At 37.2% G+C, this 22,034-nt stretch overlaps 1 protein-coding gene across 10 annotated transcripts in view; it reads right to left on the bottom strand.

The window, feature by feature from the left end:
- Positions 1-22,034, bottom strand: part of NOL4 (nucleolar protein 4) — a 395,149-nt gene that overhangs the window by 271,610 nt on the left and 101,505 nt on the right. For 7 of the 10 annotated variants that reach the window (XM_029226153.1, XM_029226084.1, XM_029226112.1 and 4 more), the window contains exon 2: positions 21,334-21,483. Coding sequence is in view for 6 of the 10 variants with exons in the window: in XM_029226084.1 (XP_029081917.1) it covers positions 21,334-21,483 (150 nt within the window). In the remaining 4 variants the exon portion in view is untranslated. Of the gene's footprint in view, positions 1-20,291; positions 20,333-21,333; positions 21,484-22,034 lie in introns of all 10 variants that reach the window. The other 3 variants (XM_029226147.1, XM_029226123.1, XM_029226139.1) reach the window with 1 other exon arrangement.

Raw genomic sequence — 22,034 nt, 5'->3', positions numbered from 1 at the left:
ATACTAAAATGTTTATAATGTTCCCTGGTGTGAGATTCTTTGTAAGTATAAAATGCTCTGACTGGTTTGATGTGACCCTTTTGAATACAAGGCCAGTCAAGGGCCCTGTACCTTGTCTCAGGTTACAGAGTTCCATAGGAAGCACATCAGACTGTGCAGTTACAATACAGAGCTCCACCTGGAGGAAATTAACTGACCATCTGTCTTGTTCCAGCAGAACTGACTGCTAAAGTAATGGCTTTGATGATGGCCATTCTGACTGGTGTGAAGTGATACCTCATTGTAGTTTTGATTTGCATTTCTCTAACGATTAGTGATGTTGAACATCTTTTCACGTGTTTGTTGGTCACCTGTATGTCTTCTTTGGAGAAATGTCTATTTAGGTCTTCCACCCATTTTTTGACTGGGTTGTTCGTTTTCTTGATATTGAGCTGCATGAGCTCCTTGTATATTTTGGAAATTAATCCTTTGTCAGTTGCTTCATTTGCAAATATTTTCTCCCAATCTGAGGGTTGTCTAATGCTGAAGAAGGTGTGGAGAAAAGGGAACCCTCGTGCACCGTTGGTGGGAGTGTAAATTGATTACAGCCACTATGGAAAACAGTAGGGGGTTCCTAAAAAACTAAAAATAGAACTACCATATGACCCAGCAATCCCACTACTGGGGATATACCCAGAGAAAACCATAATTCAAAAAGATACATGCACCCCAATGTTCATAGCAGCTCTATTAACAATAGCCAGGACATGGAAACAACCTAAGTGTCCATCGACACAGGAATGGATAAAGAAGATGTGGTACACATATACAATGGACTATTACTCAGCCATAAAAAGGAACAAAATTGAGTCATTTGTAGAGACGTGGATGGACCTAGAGACTGTCATACAGAGTAAAATAAGTCAAAGAGAAAAACCAATATTGTATATTAACACATATGTGTGGAATCTAGAAAAATGGTATAGATGATCCCATTTGCAAAGCAGAAGTAGAGACACAGACGTAGAGAACAAATGTATGGATACCAAGGGGGAAGGGGGGAGTGGGATGAATTAGGAGATTGGGATTGACATACATACACTACTATGTATAAAATAGATAACTAATGAGAACTACCTACTGTATAGCACAGGGAACGTTACTTAATGCACTGTAGTGACCTGAATGGGAAGAGAATCCAAAAGGGGATGTATGTATTTGTATGGCTGATTCATTTTGCTGTACAGTAGAAACTAACACAGCATTGTAAAGCAACTATACTCCAATAAAAATTAATTTTAAAAAATGAATAAAGTAATGGCTTTGCAATAACACTGTAACAACCAGGAACTAAATGCAGAGGACTTCCATTTTTAATAGAATATACAAGAAGAAGTGTAAGTAAACTATTTCTAAAGGAAAAAGACTTCTAATTGTTCAAAGAAATTCACCAGTAGAGAAGTTATTGTTGCTTTAAGATGTGAACCTAACACATGAGCTGAAATAGAGACATCACATGACATGGGTGAATCATGAGCATTAGCAAAGCAGAAAAAGCTAAAATCAAAAGATTTATCAACCAAAATCACACCATTTTGTCCTAAGTTCCCTAAGGTCTTAGCAAAAGGAAAAATCATAATTAATGTTACTAAATATTAGTAATTTGGAAAAGCAGCAGGCAAGTGCTGAATTTCATTATAAGTAACATTCCTCCACAGCTTGATGCCTTTGTCTATAGTGTGCTCCATTGCAGACACCAAGCTTTAGAGCAAAATAAAGTTGGTCTAATCACACTATTTTTTAAATTACCTTCTCCACCTTTGCTCTATAAAATAAATTTAGAAAATAGAAATAACACCTTTATTTCACTGGAATAATAACATTAAAACTTCTTTTTTTTTTTTTGCCAAATATCATGCAGTACACTCATGGAAGAATTTGCTTTTAGGGCCGAATTTTTAACATTTTCTCTTGTGAAACTCTTGAAATTATGAATAAATAGTCTCCTAATGAAATTTGTTTATCATATCGCTATTGTGATATTTAATATTTAACACTGTGATATACTATCACAAACCACCTGCAATGTACATAACTGGATAACGAAGCTGTAGAAAATTTATTTTAAAAAACTAATAAAATTAAAATAGGGGCTCCCCTGGTGGCGCAGTGGTTGAGAGTCCGTCTGCCGATGCAGGGGACACGGGTTCGTGCCCCGGTCCGGGAAGATCCCACATGCCGCGGAGGGGCTGGCCCCGTGAGCCATGGCCGCTGAGCCTGCGCGTCGGGAGCCTTGCTCCGCAACGGGAGAGGCCACAACAGTGAGAGCCCCAAGTACCGCAACAAACAAACAAAAACCAAACAAACAAAAAATAAAATTAAAATGTAATTGAACAGAACCTATAAATCCAAACGCTATTAAAGACCTCATATGTACTGATTCACAAAGACACCATAGTCCAGAGAGACCCCTATCTAAGGAGGGGAAGTCTTGTTTATGGGCACTATCTCCAGTTCAACAAGGGCCACTATGTCTTTACGTGGTTTATACATTGTATATTTTTGAATACATCTGAAGAGAGGGAATTAGGAAAAAAAACACACACATATATATATACACACACCCATATCATATACATATAAAGCTTTACAAACACTATAACATTTGGCCCAGATATTTTTATAGATGTGTTACAAAACTGAAAAGTCCAACCAATGGTTTTCTCTTATATTTATATGGATTATCTTTTACCCATTGCATGCGTGAGAAAAGGTAAGCAGCGAACATCATTATACTTCTACAGAGGAATTTATTAATCTGGGGAGTTGCACATGGAAACAGTCTTACACAGATGAAGACATTTTTCATCTAAACATTTATTTACTGAACAAATATCTATTAAGTGCATAGGCATTATAATTATCCCTGAATACTGTGAGATATGGTTCTACACCACTAATGTGCCCGGCTATATCAAATTATTGGAATCACCTGTTGGTAATTGTTTGGTTAATTTTGAAGAGATTCCGAAAAATGCTTTGATCAGGACTCAGCATAAATACTCTTAGGTTAAAAAGTGTATTCATAGCAATAATCAATTAAACAAAAAGCCAGACATTTGGCCTGCCTAATCAAATTTGTATTTACTCTGACCCTCAACAATTTTTGCTTCCAAACCCTAACTACTATTTCAGAAACACTTCCTGTTTAATTGTATCTGTTTGACCTCTAAACACCTGATAAATAACCAAATGAATTCCTGTACCTTAACAATATCTCCAATACTGAAACTAGGATGCTGCCAGATTTGCTCTTCAGCTCCAAACGTGCCACTGCCCCCATGGTGGCAGATTCTCAAGTTTTAGTTGGGCTCCTAACAATCCCGAAGTATTGCTTGTTTTGTTGCACTCTGGTACTGTTATCACCTACTCCAACATGCTATTTTCAGTTCATATCACTGTCTACTATTTCCCTTCATTCTTCTGTGAGTACTTTCTATATATTCAATCATCACACCCATTCATCAGCTCCTCTTGTCTTTTTCATTTAGTTAAGGGGGAAGGGGGTGGCCTAGCCCAGTCTGAAATATCTTGGGTTGCTTTTTGAAGAGTATTAAGGTTCCTAGATAAAATACAGCACACACAATTAAATGTGAATTCCAGATAAACATGTGATTTGAGAATAACTTATACTAAAAATTATCATTTATCTGAAATTCAAATATAACTGGGCGTCCTGTATTTGTTAAATCTGACAACCTTATACAGTACATTTATCTAAGATGAATGAATATATGGGTTAGAGTCCAAAGATAATCTTAAATTTGGAACAAATTGTTATGTCAGGAAGATCTAAGAATACACCAAGAGCAGAAGTGAGAAGCAGGGTAGATGGAAGTGATTATTGGGCATCTGCAGGCAATCTGAAATCACAGTGCCCATTGAAAGCAATATTTTCCAACTTTTTAGACCAACAGCACCGGTAGAAATATATTTTATATCATAAGCCAGCACATATACACATTTCAACAATAAAACAGACCATTTTCTTCTATTTCATTTTTTAAAGTTATCACAACCCACTAAAGTGGCTTGAAAACTCACTAATGGGTTGTGATACATAATGTGAAAAACACTGGTCTAAAGCAGAGGAATGCAGCCTGTCAGTCCAAAGATATTTGCTGTGGTGTTGACAGAAGATGGTAGTTATGTGGTCAAGTTTAAAAAGAAGGCTGCAAATTCAAAGGAGGTCTAAAGCAGGCAGGACTATTTTTAGACAGTTCGGGTCAAATTTTAGACAGCTAAAAGCAAGTTGGAAATCTGAGGCAAATGCATCAAATGAAGAGCAAGAGGAATAAAAAGTGAACGAGGTGCAGTCTGTATCCTCCAGGGATAGGGTAATGGTACAAGTGCGAGGCAAGAGGCAAAGACAGTGAACCTGGGCCAAGGCACAGAAATCTGCTATATGATGAAAAGGAACTAGAGGAAGAAAACAGAGCAGTAACAGCATTCCAGGGCAACCGTATGAATTGGGCACCACATCACCATGCATTAGTACACCGAGGTGTAGGCAAACAAGAAATAGAACGTGATTTAAGTTAATTATAGCTAATTCCTTTTTCTTAGAAATAGTTTTTGCTCCACTGATAACACTTCAAATTTAGCTATATTGCTTTGCAGAAAATAACTTTATTTTCTATTGTTTTATCTTCATTATAATGATGAACATCTTTAACTTGGAGTTGTATTTTACAATTATTAAAATAGTCATCAACTGAGCAAATGTGACAATATCGAAAAGAGAGAGAGTCCAATAATCTGGAGGTATGTCTCCAAAGTTATGGGTAATGTTTTTGTGTCTCTTTTTATGTTAGAATATCTGGCTGTTAAGGAACAGACTGTCATAACAGGGAATTCTTACATTAGATGAAAAAATGAGCAGATGGGCACTGAAAAAGTTTTTCTTCATATGTGTGTCCTAATAGTAAAATAAAGAGAATTTTTAAATGTTGCATGTAAATAAAATGGCTCTGCAAAGCAAATATTTATACAATTACTTGCAGCATGAAGAGCTACATTAAAATATACAATTACACACATGGAAGAGTGGGGAAATGACTCCTTCTCTTGATGTTTCCTGAAGAATGTATATTCTGTGATATATTAGTGTTATTTCTGGGGCTTAGGGGTGAACAAGTTGAATCCAACCTTTCTGGTCTAGAATTCAACGGCATGTTCAAGTTTTCCCGGGCTCCTGTTGCAGCTTCCTTGGTTAAACGTTACCCTCAATAAGACCTGCTAGGCAGTGGGAAGACAGCACTTCTTTTACAACAGGTGGCCAAAAATACTGCTGCCACAGGCATTTAAAGCAGGCAAGATTTAGCCATCTTAGAGAAAACGGAAGAAAAATGGAGGTGAAAATTTTTCCTGAAGATGGCGGAAGAGTAAGACGTGGAGATCACGTTCCTCCCCACAGATACACCAGTAATACATCTACACGTGGAATAACTCCTACAGAACACCTACTGAATGCTGGCAGAAGACCTCAGACCTCCCAAAAGGCAAGAAAGTCCCCACGTACCTGGGTAGAGCAAAAGAAAAAAGAATAAACACAGACAAAAGAATAGGGACGGGACCTGCACTAATGGAAGGGAGCTGTGAAGCAGGGAAGGTTTCCATACACTAGGAAGCCCCTTCGCGGGCGGAGACTGCAGGTGGCGCAGGGGTAAGCTTCGGGGCCGCGGAGGAGAGCACAGCAATAGGATGCGAAGGACAAAGCGGAGAGATTCCTGCACAGAGGATCGGTGGCGACCGGCACTCACCAGCCTGAGAGACCTGTCTGCTCACCCGCCGGGACGGGTGGGGCTGGGAGCTGAGGCTCGGGCTTTGGTCGGAGCGCAGGGAGAGGACTCGGGTTAGTGGCGTGAACACAGCCTGCAGGGGGCTAGTGCGCCACGGCTAGCCGGGAGGGAGTCCGGGTAAAAGTCTGGACCTGCCGAAGAGGCAAGAGACTTTTTCTTCCCTCTTTGTTTCCTGGTGCGCGAGGAGAGGGGATTAAGAGCGCTGCTTAAAGGAGCTCCAGAGACAGGCGTGAGACGCAGCTAACAGCGTGCACCACAGAGACGGGCATGAGACACTAAGGCTGCTGCTGCAGCCTCCAAGAAGCCTATGTGCCAGCACAGGTCAGTCTCCACACCCCCCTTTCGGGCAGCCTGTGCAGCCCGCCACTGCCAGGGTGCCGGGATCCAGGGACAACTTACTCCGGGAGAACGCAGGGCGCGCCTCAGGCTGGTGTAACGTCATGACGGCCTCTGCCGCTGCAGGCTTGCCCCGCACTCCATGCCCCTACCTCACCCCGGCCTGAGTGAGCCACAGTCCCCGAAGCAGCTGCTCCTTTAACCCTGTCCTGTCTGAGCGAAGAACAGACGCCCTCCAGGGACCTACACACAGAGGCGGGGCCAAATCCAAAACTGAGCCCCGGGAGCTGTGAGAACAAAGAAGAGAAAGGGAAATCTCTCCCAGCAGCCTCAGAAGCAGCGGATTAAAGCTCCACAATCAATTTGATGTACCCTGCATCTGTGGAATACCTGAAGAGACAACGAATAATCCCAAATTGAGGAGGTGGACTTTGAGAGCAATATTTTTTACTTTTTCCCCTTTTCCACTTTTTGTGAGTGTCTATGTGTATGCTTCTGTGTGAGACTTTGTCTGTATAGCTCTGCTTTCACCATTTGTCCTAGGGTTCTATCCATCCATTTTTTTTTCTTTAAAAAAATTTTATTTCTTAATAATTATTTTTTATTTTAATAACTTTATTTTATTTTATCTCACTTTATTTTATTTTATCTTCTTCCTTTCTTTCCTTCCTTCCCGCCTTCCCTCCCTCCTTCCTCCTGCCCTCCTTTCTTTTCTTTCTTTCTTTCTTTCTTTCTACTTTTTCTCCCTTTTATTCTGAGCCATGTGGATGAAAGGCTCTTGGTGCTGCAGCCAGGAGGCAGTGCTGTGCCTCTGAGGTGGGAGAGCCAACTTCAGGACACTGGTCCACAAGAGACCTCCCAGCTCCACATAATATCAAACGGCGAAAATCTCCCAGAGATCTCCATCTCAACACCAGCACTCAGCTTCACTCAACGACCAGCAAGCTACAGTGCTGGACACCCTATGCTAAACAACTAGCAAGACAGGAACACAACCCCACCCATTAGCAGAGAGGCTGCCTAAAATCATAAGCCCACAGACACCCCAAAACACACCACCAGACGAGGACCTGCCCAGCAGAAAGACAAGATCCAGCCTCATCCACCAGAACACAGGCACTAGTCCCCTCCACCAGGAAGCCTAAACAACCCACTGAACAAACATTAGCCACTGGGGACAGACACCAAAAACAACGGGAACTACGAACCTGCAGCCTGCGAAAAGGAGACCCCAAACACAGTAAGATAAGCAAAATGAGAAGACAGAAAAACACACAGCAGATGAAGGAGCAAGATAAAAACCCACCAGACCTAACAAATGAAGAGGAAATAGGCAGTCTACCTGAAAAAGAATTAGAATAATGATAGTAAAGATGATCCAAAATCTTGGAAATAGAATAGACAAAATGCAAGAAACATTTAACAAGGACCTAGAAGAACTAAAGATGAAACAAGCAATGATGAACAACACAATAAATGAAATTAAAAATACTCTAGATGGGATCAATAGCAGAATAACTGAGGCAGAAGAACGGATAAGTGACCTGGAAGATAAAATAGTGGAAATAACTACTGCAGAGCAGAATAAAGAAAAAAGAATGAAAAGAACTGAGGACAGTCTCAGAGACCACTGGGACAACATTAAACACACCAACATTCGAATTATAGGGGTTCCAGAAGAAGAAGAGAAAAAGAAAGGGACTGAGAAAATATTTGAAGAGATTATAGTTGAAAACTTCCCTAATATGAGAAAGGAAATAGTTAATCAAGTCCAGGAAGCACAGAGTCCCATACAGATAAATCCAAGGAGAAATACGCCAAGACACATATTAATCAAACTGTCAAAAATTAAATACAAAGAAAACATATTAAAAGCAGCAAGGGAAAAACAACAAATAACACACAAGGGAATCCCCATAAGTTTAACAGCTGATCTTTCAGCAGAAACTCTGCAAGCCAGAAGGGACTGGCAGGACATATTTAAAGTGATGAAAGAGAAAAACCTGCAACCAAGATTACTCTACCCAGCAAGGATCTCATTCAGATTTGATGGAGAAATTAAAAACTTTACAGACAAGCAAAAGCTGAGAGAGTTCAGCACCACCAAAAAAGCTTTACAACAAATGCTAAAGGAACTTCTCTAGGCAAGAAACACAAGAGAAGGAAAAGACCTACAATAACGAACCCAAAACAATTTAGAAAATGGGAATAGGAACATACATATCGATAATTACCTTAAATGAAAATCGACTAAATGCTCCCACCAAAAGACACAGATTGGCTGAATGGATACAAAAACAAGACCCATATATATGCTGTCTACAAGACACCCACTTCAGACCTAGAGACACATACAGACTGAAAGTAAGGGGATGGAAAAAGATATTCCATGCAAATGGAAACCAAAAGAAAGCTGGAGTAGCAATTCTCATATCAGACAAAATAGACTTTAAAATAAAGACTATTAGAAGAGACAAAGAAGGACACTACATAATGATCAAGGGACAGATCCAAGAAGAAGATATAACAATTGTAAATATTTATGCACCCAACATAGGAGCACCTCAATACATAAGGCAAATACTAACAGCCATAAAAGGGAAAATCAACAGTAACACAGTCATAGTAGGGGACTTTAACACCCCACTTTCACTAATGGACAGATCACCCAAAATGAAAATAAATAAGGAAACACAAGCTTTAAATGATACATTAAACAAAATGGACTTAATTGATATTTATAGGACACTCCATCCAAAAACAACAGAATACACATTTTTCTCAAGTGCTCATGGAACATTCTACAGGTTAGATCATATCTTGGGTCACAAATCAAGCCTTGGTAAATATAAGAAAATTGAAACTGTATCAAGTATCTTTTCCGACGACAATGCTATGAGACTAGATATCAATTACAGGAAAAGATCTGTAAAAAATACAAACACATGGAGGCTAAACAATACACTACTTAATAACGAAGTGATCACTGAAGAAATCAAAGAGGAAATCAAAAAATACCTAGAAATAAATGACAATGGTGACACAAAGACCCAAAACCTATGGGATGCAGCAAAAGCAGTTCTAAGAGTGAAGTTTATAGCAATACAATCCTACCTTAAGAAACAGGAAACATCTCGAATAAAGAACCTAAACTTGCACCTAAAGCAATTAGAGAAAGAAGAACAAAAGGACCCCAAAGTTAGCAGAAGGAAAGAAATCATAAAGATCAGATCAGAAATAAATGAAAAGAAATGAAGGAAACGGTAGCAAAGATTAACAAAACTAAAAGCTAGTTCTTTGAGAAGATAAACAAAATTGATAAACCATTAGCCAGATTCATCAAGAAAAAAAGGGAGAAGACTCAAATCAATAGAATTAGAAATGAAAAAGAAGTAACAACTGACACTGCAGAAATACAAAAGATCATGAGAGATTACTACAATCAACTCTATGCCAATAAAATGGACAACCTGGAAGAAACTGACAAATTCTTAGAAATGCACAACCTGCCAAGACTGAATCAGGAAGAAATAGAAAATATGAAAAGACCAATCACAAGCACTGAAATTGAAGCTGTGGTTAAAAATATTCCAACAAACAAAAGCCCCAGACCAGATGGCTTCACAGGCAAATTCTATCAAACATTTAGAGAAGAGCTAACACCTATCCTCCTCAAACTCTTCCAAACTATAGCAGAGGGAGGAACACTCCCAAGCTCATTCTACGAGGCCACCATCACCCTGATAGCAAAACCAGACAAGGATGTCACAAAGAAAGAAAACTACAGGCCAATATCACTGATGAACATAGATGCAAATATCCTCAACAAAATACTAGCAAACAGAATTCAACAGCACATTAAAAGGATCATGCACCATGATCAAGTGGGGTTTTTTCCAGGAATGCAAGGATTCTTCAATATATGCAAATCAATCAACGTGATACACCATATTAACAAAATGAAGGAGAAAAACCATATGATCACCTCAATAGATGCAGAGAAAGCTTTCGACAAAATCCAACACCCATTTATGATAAAAACCCTCCTGAAAGTAGGCATAGAGGGAACGTTTCTCAACATAATAAAGGCCATATATGACAAACTCACAGCCAACATCGTCCTCAGTGGTTAAAAACTGAAAGCATTTCCACTAAGATCAGGAACAAGACAAGGTTGCCCACTCTCACCACTATTGTTCAACATGGTTTTGGAAGTTTTAGCCACAGTAATCAGAGAAGAAAAGGAAATAAAAGGAATCCAAATTGGAAAAGAAGAAGTAAAGCTGTCACTCTTTGCAGATGACATGATACTATACATAGAGAATCCTAAAGATGCTACCAGAAAACTACTAGAGCTACTCAATGAATTCGGTAAAGTATCAGGATACAAAATTAATGCACAGAAATCTCTTGCATTCCTATACACTAATGATGAAAAATCTGAAAGTGAAATCAAGAAAACACTACCATTTACCACTGCAACAAAAAGTATAAAATATCTAGGAGTAAACCTACCTAAGGAGACAAAAGACCTGTATGCAGAAAATTATGACACTGATGAAAGAAATCAAAGATGATACAAACAGATGGAGAGATATAGCATGTTCTTGGATTGGAAGAATCAACAGGGTGAAAATGACTCTACTACCCAAAGCAATCTATAGATTCAATGTAATCCCTATCATACTACCACTGGCATTTTTCACAGAACTAGAACAAAAAATTTCACAATTTGTATGGAAACGCAAAAGACCCTGAATAGCCATAGCAACCTTGAGAACGAAAAACGGAGCTGGAGGAATCAGGCTCCCTGACTTCAGACTATACTACAAAGCTACAGTAATCAAGACAGTATGGTACTGGCACAAAAACAGAAAGATAGATCAATGGAACAGGATAGAAATCCCAGAGATAAACCCACGCACATATGGTCACCTTATCTTTGATAAAGGAGGCAGGAATGTACAGTGGAGAAAGGACAGCCTCTTCAATAAGTGGTGCTGGGAAAACTGGACAGCTACATGTAAAAGTATGAGATTAGATCACTCCCTAATACCATACACAAAAATAAGCTCAAAATGGATTAAAGACCTAAATGTAAGGCCAGAAACTATCAAACTCTTAGAGGAAAACATAGGCAGAACACTCTATGACATAAATCACAGCAAGATCCTTTTTGATCCACCTCCTAGAGAAATGAAAATAAAAACAATAATAAACAAATGGGACCTAATGAAATTTCAAAGCTTTTGCACAGCAAAGGAAACCATAAACAAGACCAAAAGACAACCCTCAGAATGGGAGAAAATATTTGCAAATGAAGCAACTGACAAAGGATTAATCTCCAAAATTTATAAGCAGCTCATGCAGCTCAATAACAAAAAAACAAACAAACCAATCCAAAAATGGGCAGAAAACCTAAATAGACATTTCTCCAAAGAAGATATACAGACTGCCAACAAACACATGAAAGAATGCTCAACATCATTAATCATTAGAGAAATGCAAATCAAAACTACAATGAGATATCATCTCACACCAGTCAGAATGGCCATCATCAAAAAATCTAGAAACAATAAATGCCGGAGAGGGTGTGGAGAAAAGGGAACCCTCTTGTACTGCTGGTGGGAATGTGAATTGGTGCAGCCACTATGGAGAACAGTATGGAGGTTCCTTAAAAAACTACAAATAGAACTACCATATGACCCAGCAATTCCACTACTGGGCATATACCCTGAGAAAACCATAATTCAAAAAGAGTCATGTACCAAAATGTTCATTGCAGCTCTATTTACAATAGCCAGGAGATGGAAACAACCTAAGTGTCCCTCATTGGATGAATGGATAAAGAAGATGTGGCACATATATTCAATGGAATATTACTCAGCCATAAAAAGAAACGAAATTGAGCTATTTGTAATGAGGTGGATGGACATACAGTCTGTCATACAGAGTGAAGTAAGTCAGAAAGAGAAAGACAAATACCGTATGCTAACACATATATATGGAATTTAAGAAAAAAAAATGTCATGAGGAACCTAGGTGTAAGACAGGAATAAAGACACAGACCTACTAGAGAATGGACTTGAGGATATGGGGAGGGGGAAGGGTAAGCTGTGACAAAGCGAGAGAGTGGCATGGACATATATACACTACCAAGCGTAAAACAGATAGCTAGTGGGAAGCAGCCGCATAGCACAGGGAGATCAGCTTGGTGCTTTGTGACCACCTAGGGGGGTGGGATAGGGAGGGTGGGAGGGAGGGAAGGAGACGCAAGAGGGAAGAGATATGGGAACATATGTATATGTATAACTGATTCACTTTGTTATAAAGCAGAAACATACCATTGTAAAGCAATTATACTCCAATAAAGATGTACAGAAAAAAGAAAACTGGAGAAGGTTAGTCTTCACTTCTCTAGGGAGTGCAGTGAGTCGCACAACCCTCATATGTGTGTGAAAACTGCAGAGTCTGTGAGATGGTAATAATGAGGTAATGGATGCAGAATTCATTGTCTGGATTGTTCAACTGCTCCACAACTCGCAAATAATGAAAACATTTTTCTGAGATGCCCAGTAAAGAACTAGCCACATGGTTTCCTTTAGAAAGCAGCTCTCAACTTGTGTGTTTACTGTACTCTAGAGCTTACAATAGGGAAGAACAAATCTGGCTCCATATTAGATCTGCTCCTTTTACGTTAACCTTTGTGCTCTGTTGCCGGTGCTTGGTCATGCTGGCCCTGCGCCTTTACTAAAAGAAAGTTGCCTATAGCCTGAAATATACAGGATAGCCTATCCTCAAGGATAAGCTGACCTTTAAGAGTCCATTCATATAGAGATAAAAAGTTGCAGAGCAGAGCAGAGCATTTGTCTTGTTGGAGGTTTGCAGAAACATCGTAACCTGACCTAAGTGGACCGCTACAAGAACAAAGGAATCCGACACCAAGAAGTTTGCAACAACTAACCACACCCCTCCCCCACCTTGCCTTTAAAAGTGCTTTACTGAAACCCTTCCAGGGGTTTGGGGGTTTTGGGGCACGAGCCACCTGTCTCCTTGCATGGGCTTCCAATAAACCTTTCTGTGCTCCCAACTCCAACGTTTTGGTTTATTTGGCCTCACCACGTGTTGGGCGCATGAACTTGTGTTCAGTAACAAGGTGACTTTTGAAAACGGAATAACTGCGACTTGTGTTGCTGGAACTTCGACCCCAGGGGTTAAGGATAAAGCTCTGAGTACTTGGGGCAATGCCAACTGTCTGACCCCAAAGTCTATAGTGCCCTTTTGAGAAATATTGCTTTAGACTACACAAATAACTATGCAAACTAATGGATACATATAACAAAAGATATCACGTTCGTATGTTCTCCACTGAAGAATTAAAACACACCAAGACAGAAATTTCTTGGTCCAAATTCCAAATTCTCAAAATCTGTTTCTTTCATGATTCACCTCTTTTCCGATTGCTAGGGTTAAGGAACAGAGCAATGCTCAAATACGGCTGTGATGTGGGAGAGGACATTCCCAGAAAAATGAAGGTAGAGAGGAGGATGAGGAGTAGAGCAGATAAACATAAAAAACAGGTAAAGGCTTGTCACTCGTTACTTATGATGAACTGACTAAAATTGCAGCAGATGAAGTTAGTGAATAACACTTTCAATTCTGGAAAAGTCATGAATGAAGACATGGGTGCATGTTATCCTTGGGCCACTGGGGATCACAGATGATACAAAGAAAGAAATAGACCTCTCAATATCTAGTTAATAGAGAAAAATCTGTTTATAGAATCTGTTACCCCACAAACAATGCCATATTTTTTAAATCACATTACCTCACTATCATAATATGTTTGAAGCAATTAAGTTAAAACCTTTACATACATTATTTATGAGCCTCAAAGCAACCCTAAAAATAACACATACCCAAGTCACACATATAGAACTTACCTAACCAGGATTTGAACCCACGTCTAGCTGACATCAGAGCTGGCACCATTTTCTATTACGTCACACCAAGAGCCCATGTCCTAGCCCTCTTTCCTATTATATTTTATCCCAATTAAATACATATATAGGTATTTATACAGGTGCATATACTGTAAGAAGTTCAGGAGATTTTATTTATTACATCATCACAGTACCCAGGAACCTCTGGATCTGAAGAAGAATCACCCACTAGTAGGTACTAATCTTCCGAGTAGTTTTAAAAGCTGCATTGGCACATTTTCACCACAAGGGTGCACTGAAGTAGCAATTTATCAGGCTGGACATGAAGAGTTAATGCTGTTTCTCCAGAAGGTTAATTCCCTTTCAAGGAATATACCTATTCACAATAATACGAAAATTATTAAAGACAGGGTTTGTGACATTAGTTGGTGATAAACTGGTTTGGGTGAGTTATGTCTTTTGACGGTCTCTACTACCTAAAAGAAAGGTTCTGAGTATACAGGATTTGCACTGTTACTCTGCTCACCTGTGATAATTCTCACTACACCTACATAAGAAATAAATCAATTTTGATGAATGGCAGAACACTATTCTTCTGTTTTAAGATTGTTATTTAATAACTCTAATTCTCATGCCACTGATTTATTTTTTCCTTCTGAGATGATTTTACACATCTGACTTCTTAGTCTGAATAATATTTTTAGTTATCTAAAACAATGAGACTCTTCCTCCATAAATGTAGGTTTAATATTATGTGTACCGTGTTTAATAGCTGTTCAATATTTAGTAATAATCACCTTTATAAAACCTATTATGTGTGTGGGGGGATATGTGGATATGGGTGTGCATCTGATAAGAAATAAACCAATGTGTGGAAATGTAAGTGATGTGTTTATATCCTGCCTCTAAGATGATAGCATAATTTAATGCAGCATCAAAGTTTTCCCTGAAAAGCAAGGGGGGAGCACTTGTGTTAAATAATTTTGTTACCTTATTCATAGCCTGCAAAATTGCAGAAATCCAGGGTGCTGTTCAAGGTAAACATGAGTTGTGTAGTGCAGGGTCTTTACAGCCACCGGCTACAGCTCTGATCTTATTTCATTATCTCTATTTATAGTAACATCTACTTAGTTGGTATCAAAAAGGCGAGGACTTCACAGAGACGAGTTAATTTTTTTCCTTCAACGAGTATCTATGGAATACTCTACCATGAGACAGTTCTTTTACTAAGCTGTGATTATACAGTAATATGAGAAACAGACATGGTCCCCCACCATTAGGGACTACAAGACTTTTTTTAACTTTGACCCTAGCTATAAATAAAGAAAAAAAAAAAGAAAATTTTCCATTTGCAGCAACATGGATGGACTTGGAGGGCATTATGCTAAGGGAAATAAGTCAGACAGAGAAAGACAAATATTGTATGATATCACTTATGTGTGGAATCTAAAAACCACAACTAACTAGTGAATATAACAAAAAGAAGCAGACTCACAGATATAGAGAACAAACTAGTGGTTACCAGTTGTGGGGGGAGGAGCAATATAGGAGTGGAGGAGTGGCAGGTACCTACTACTGGGTGTAAGACAGGCTCAAGGATGTACAATATGGGGAATATAGCCAATATTTTGGCTCATCTTGAGCCAAAGCTCAAGATATTGATGAGCCAATATCAATTCATGTTGATAACATGAGTTCTCAACTTCTATAAGATACATGCCAAAGGCTATTACTCATGATGCCACACTGGGGTTCACACAAAAATCAGGACGATGCTATGCTACTTGGAACATCAGTAGGTCTATGTATGGCATGTCACACATTTCTTTCCTATCTATTCTTGAGTTAAACCCAGCTAGATATGAAAGACAAACACATTTACAAAATGATCATACAAAATGTCAATGACTGCTATCAGCCTAATTTATTCTCTAGCTTCTCTTGCCCAAGGATATTTGAAGTCCATATAAAGATATATAGGTCAACACTTTAATCTAAAGAAATTAAATTCTAATTGTAAACCTTGAGTAATTGTGATAGGGAAGGGAAATGTACTTAGAGAGCACGGCGTTCCTGGTGCTAATCACAGAAATAGATATAACCCCCTATTTCAACAGTGTCTCAGACTATAGGACTATAAGACAAGCAACACTGATGTTCACAGGATCATTTATGTTTACAACAAAATTTTAGGTGTGGTCACATCTGTTGCACTGTCGCTTAAAATCACATTATAACTTAAGTAGCCATCCGTTGACAACATGGTTCAGATTACTGCAAAATTTTTAACAAAAATGGAGAGCAGTGAAAATCTGCTGACACTTGAGAGTCATTTTTATGGCCTTTCTTCTTATATCACTATTTTTAAATCCTAGATATAGGAAGTCTAATGACTACAGATCATTTTCGTGATTATTACCATCATCATTATTATTTATAGGAGAGCTCTCTAGATGATTATGAAGCCAAAATCTTCTATCTCTCTGCTTTGCTCATCAGCCAATCTACTTTTCCAAGAGCAGGAGGCATTTCCCTATGTTTGAACATTTCTTGTGCCAACCTATTTGCTCACTTTGGTTACTATTTTCCTTGTGCCCCTTCCACAGTAATGGCTCCATACACACCATGAAAACTGCTGTAATTCCTTCAGAGCTGGAAAAAAAACAGAAATATAGCCCCCTCATTTTATATGTGCAAAAACTGTGGCCTAAGTCAAAAAGAGGGTAAATTAATTGCTAGGAACTTTTGAGTTTTAATTTAGTGTTATTTTTTTCACACCACAATGGCTGCAAATTTTGGTCATTTGCCTCATTCTAAGTTGACAAGAATTCTGGGAAATTTGATATAGCAAATTAGCCCAAATGGTGCAAGTTAAAAAACCCCATTTAGCAGTAGAGACAACGAACCAATAGATATTAATAAAACAGAACAGGATAAAATGACACTAACTGAAGTTTCAAGGTTAAGAGTTGTAGGCCTGCTAGAATAAAGACTTTTCCTTTTTAACATTCAGAGTAGGGATACAGACATTCTGCCTAATATATTATTTTTCTACAGCATGTCCCTGGAAAGGAATATTCTATTCATATTGAAAGCAATTTTTTAAAGAGATCCAGTTTTAAAATTTTTCAGAAAAGCAATTTAAAATTAACGTAAGACTGAAACTTGGGTAAAAACAAATGAAATAACTGAAATTCTCATAAACTTCATCTAGCAGGAGAGCTCCTAAACACAGGTAACCTGGCTTTTTCCATGCTTCCCTTCAGCCCGGTCAAAGCTTGTAAAACAGTTACACTGTGGACTGCCAGCGATAGTGACATTTATAAGATGCACATAAGAGAATGCCTAAGTTATTACTATTCATCTCTCTCCCAACACGGAGGCATTGGGGCAAGCAGAGGAAATTACATCCATAATTATAATTAGGGCAACGATGGAACTATGTTGATTGTCCCGTTTGTCCTTCTACCTGGAACATGACTAGTGATTGCATAAAGGAGAAAAAACATTATTCAAAAGTTGACCATAAGGAAAGCACTTTATGCATATTAACTCATTTATTTTGCCACACCATGCATATCATTATCTCCCTCTAAACAGGAGGAGAAAAAAAGTAAATAATTGGCCAAAAGTGACACAGATAGGAAGTACTAGATTTGAAATTTGAAACTGAGTTTGTCTGGCTTCTAGCCTATTTTCTTTTAGCTATAGCATATGCTCTCCACTCGGAATTAAATGAACGTAATTATTGGCAGCTATGTATGTGAGTAATACATGTAAACTTACTGTATCACACCACAAGTTGTGTGTGTGTGTGTACATATACACATATATATGCAGACTGTTCTCTCCACTGAAAACACTGACTTTCCCTGCTAGTTCCTGGATTTCCACCAGTTACTTTTATTTTACATGTAGCAAGAAAGAGTTTTGAAACTTTATCTTTAATCGGACCATAACTGAAGAAACCTTTATGGAAAGGCAGCTGTGCTTTAGCCTGTGATGAAATGCAAGACATAAAAGACAACTAGAGAAGAGTCATATATTCCCTGAAGGTAGAATTCAGACAATAGCTGAGAAAAGTTAAGGACTGGAAGACAACTTCCTGCATTCATGATTTTTTTTTTAACAATGTTACCACATTAATTTTGAAGTCACTTTCCAAATTGCTAAGCACACTCGCATTCAATTTTCAGTAGAAAGATATACTTAAGTTCAAATATAAGTGATACCTGAATGATTCACACTTCTTTTCCACTGTTAATGTAGATAATCAACCAAAAATATTGAAGGAAACACATTCAGTGCACCAGTAAAGGTTAATATATACACAGGGACAAATGAAGGGGGGAAGAAAAGACCTGAAAGACACTAGAATTCAACAATGACTAAAAAAAATTACTTATGATAGCCTTTACATATTCCTAAAATGTGTCATTTTATGTGGATTTTTAAAAAGAGCTCATGAGTAACAGAATATACACCCTCCAATTTTTTTCTCTAGTCACATCAGATTGCAATAAAATTTAAGTTGTATAACGACTAGATATTTCAAGGAATGATATACTGCAGATAGGTAAAAACAAATAGCATTCAAAAGTTAATCCAATATTAAAGGACCACCATTTCCTGCAGAGTGAAAACATAGAAAGATTTGCAAAAAAGGCAAAGTAAATAAAATGACCGCTAAATCTATTGGTAATATTATTAAGACAAAATGACACGTTTTAATGATTAGTTGTATAAGTATGGTTTCTTGGCCATGTAGGATAAGGGAGAAAAAGAAAGTCAATAATCATGCATGCTCTATGAGCTAATGTGTTAGAAGTAGGAAAAAAATATTAATCTTAATGGGAACCATTATAACTGCGATAGGTATCTAGCTAATTCTACCAGTGACTAGCCAATTCCAGCATTAGTATTGAGAACTAAATTCTGACCCAACAGTCTAGGGCCCTAATAGCACTACACCATTTCATTTCAAATTGCATTTAGTTTTATGCCCCATTAGTTGAACATTTATATTAACATTAGAATTAAATTCATTGTGGCGTCATGTGCACAGTTTTGCTGGCAATGCAGCAGTGTTTTTTTCTTTTTTTTCCTACAATCTATTATTACTCCATAAAATGGAAATGTTTTCTAGTTAGGATTCAGTTGAGAAATACCAGAAGGCAGAAAGTGAGGCCAGAAGAAACCTTCATGATATTAGGAAAAGGTGAGACTACTTTAGATGCGGAAACAAAAAATAAACTTGGGAAAGAAAAGAATCTTCAGATAGGACATTCTCAAGAGGGAATGGATGATGTTTCAGATACTATTTATACATTCAAAGTTGGTATCCAGCCCTACCCCAAAATGCAGAAAACATCTTCAAAACGTTAATGCAAAATGATATATGTTGGAAATGTGTTTACCAATTTATTGGAAGTGTTTAGCATGCATTATGGCAGTGGATCAGATTCTCTACATTGCATTTAGGAAAACACCGGGTGAGAGACTTGGGATTATGTCATATTTCTCTTTTAATTAAAGGTCTCTAATAAGTGGATTTCAAAGATTAAATCACTTTAAATTGCTTTTGGCACCTAAACAGATTTGGCTGCCACACTACTCCTGACGGTGAAGCCACTTGTTTTTTGTTGGTTTGTTTTCATTGAATACAACTGAACTTATGTATTCCTACCTTACAAAGTCCTATCAAGTTTAGGTAGCTATTTTGTGAAAATGAATTATCATAAGAGTACACAGTTAGTGATATTAGTAGATCAATATACAGTTTTTTCCCCTATTAGTATCCAGAGATACAACCCTGGCTTAGGAGGCAGGCAAAATGAGTATGTTCAGTAACATTAGTCTACACAAAAGTATCTTAAGAAGCTAGGTCATTATCATTAGTTATGATAAAGATGTCTCCTCAGATATGTAAGTCAAAAGAAAGTTTATGTGGCAGAGTTATGTAAGGAAACTTACAATAGTGCCTGCCCACAAACCATGCAATTTGGAAACAGCCAAGAAACAAAACCATAGAGAAGGAGAGATAAATACAACATGTATTAGGGGTTATTATGCAACTATAAAGATTCAATATGAACCTGGAGATATAGCAAAAAATAGTTATGGAAAAGAAGCTATTTCTTATGCTCAGTAGCTAATTTTCAAACATATGTACCTGTATTTGAAACTTTGAGCATTTCACACATTTTTCTGTATCTGAAAAAAAAATGGATCCAGACTGATATTGTGTATAAATATAGCTGAAAACAGTTAATATAAAGGTAGCCAAAAGCAAAGTTCAATAAGAATTTTAAAAAAGGATATTATTCTGATTGCTGATAAAGTATTTCTGATGTACACTTTGCTCATATTGGAAAAGAATAATTTACTCTTCAATTTTCCTAGAAAGGATGAATTATCTATAGTAAGATGATTTCATAAAGTGTTTAATTAAATAAAAAACTAGATTAAAGTGTCTAGATCAAACAGTAAGTATAATTAAGAATTTTAGAAATAATATATAACTCCATTTTGACAATATATATTCAATATCTAACAGTTAGTTACATCTGTTTTCTAGATAACTTACAATAAAAGCATTATATATTTTCATTTTTAAATGTTCAAGGGCACTAGGCCTATGAAAATAACACATATTTTTAGATAACTTATACTGGAAAATTAAGAAAGGCATACCCTTCAGGGCAAATGTATTTAATATAAGGTAACATAAGAAAAGCACATAAAATTTTCTTATTCATGTGACTATAAGTATTAAATAAGAAACTGAACACATTAATATGTTTTGAAGGGGAAGGACTGTTAAGACAATAGTGGTAGTACAAAAGTTCATATGTTCCAGTAGATAATTTATATATTATGATTTGAACACATATTATATATTGAATATATAACACAACTAATCTTCCCATTTGCGGGCATTTGACTGGGACTACCACATTTTATGCACATTTAAAGAAAAGAAAATGATGATGCTAGAAACAGGTTTCTAGCAATATATGCAATAGACTTAGTGAACATACAACCAAAATAGAATTCAATAATAATAGTTTAAATGTTGAGTGTGACCACGATATAGTCTAATTTATGTTGAAGATAGAACACTCATAGCTATTTAACCCATCTTTAATAAGCATATAATATCAAATTTCAAAATGCATGCCTTTTTCTTTTCCTTTTTTGTTTTTTTAACTTACTGCTTTGTAAGTTCTCTTTTGTCCAGCATGTTTCCGAATTTGTTCTCCATTTGGCCCTGTTTCCACATGCATTGAATAGATAATGTCAAAGAAATCTTCAACCACAGCTACCCGCCGCAAAGATAGCTTCTCATCTACCCCTACGCCATCCTGGAAACAAAGCCAAAAAAAAAAAAAAAAAAAGGCACAAGATTAATAAAGAAATATGGAAATATGTATTTAACATATAAGGTTGACACAGAAAGTTCATTAGACAAAAACATTTTAATAAACTGATCCAAATCATCTAGATAGTAAAGTTCAAAAAATTATGATTGAATATCTCATTTTATATATTATTTACATACCAAACTTTAAGAAAAAAGATATTTGGCATAGTCAATCACGCTTACCCATTAATGCCACCTTTTAAATTTTAAAATGACTTAGTTGTAACCATCAGTGTAACTTTCTTAAGTTACTCTGAAATACATTATTAAGGTCCAGTAATTATTTTACTGTAATAATTTCTTCTAGATATTGATTTCTTATCTAATCAATATCTACTGTGTCCCTGGGTACTGGCATTGTGATTAGAGAAATGAAAGAAATAATATGAAACCTCTACCCTTAGTATCATACAATCTAGGAAAGAAAATTCATCTACTCTGCTATCCATATTAGACTAAGGGAGAGTATGGGTTAAAGGTTAAAAATGTGAG

The sequence above is a fragment of the Monodon monoceros genome, unplaced genomic scaffold, assembly GCF_005190385.1.
Source record: "Monodon monoceros isolate NGI ecotype Baffin Bay Population unplaced genomic scaffold, NGI_Narwhal_1 Super_Scaffold_1, whole genome shotgun sequence".
Taxonomy (NCBI): Eukaryota; Metazoa; Chordata; class Mammalia; order Artiodactyla; family Monodontidae; genus Monodon; species Monodon monoceros.
The sequence above is the reverse complement of the archived record's forward strand: the minus strand, read 5'-3'. Positions and strand labels throughout refer to the sequence as shown.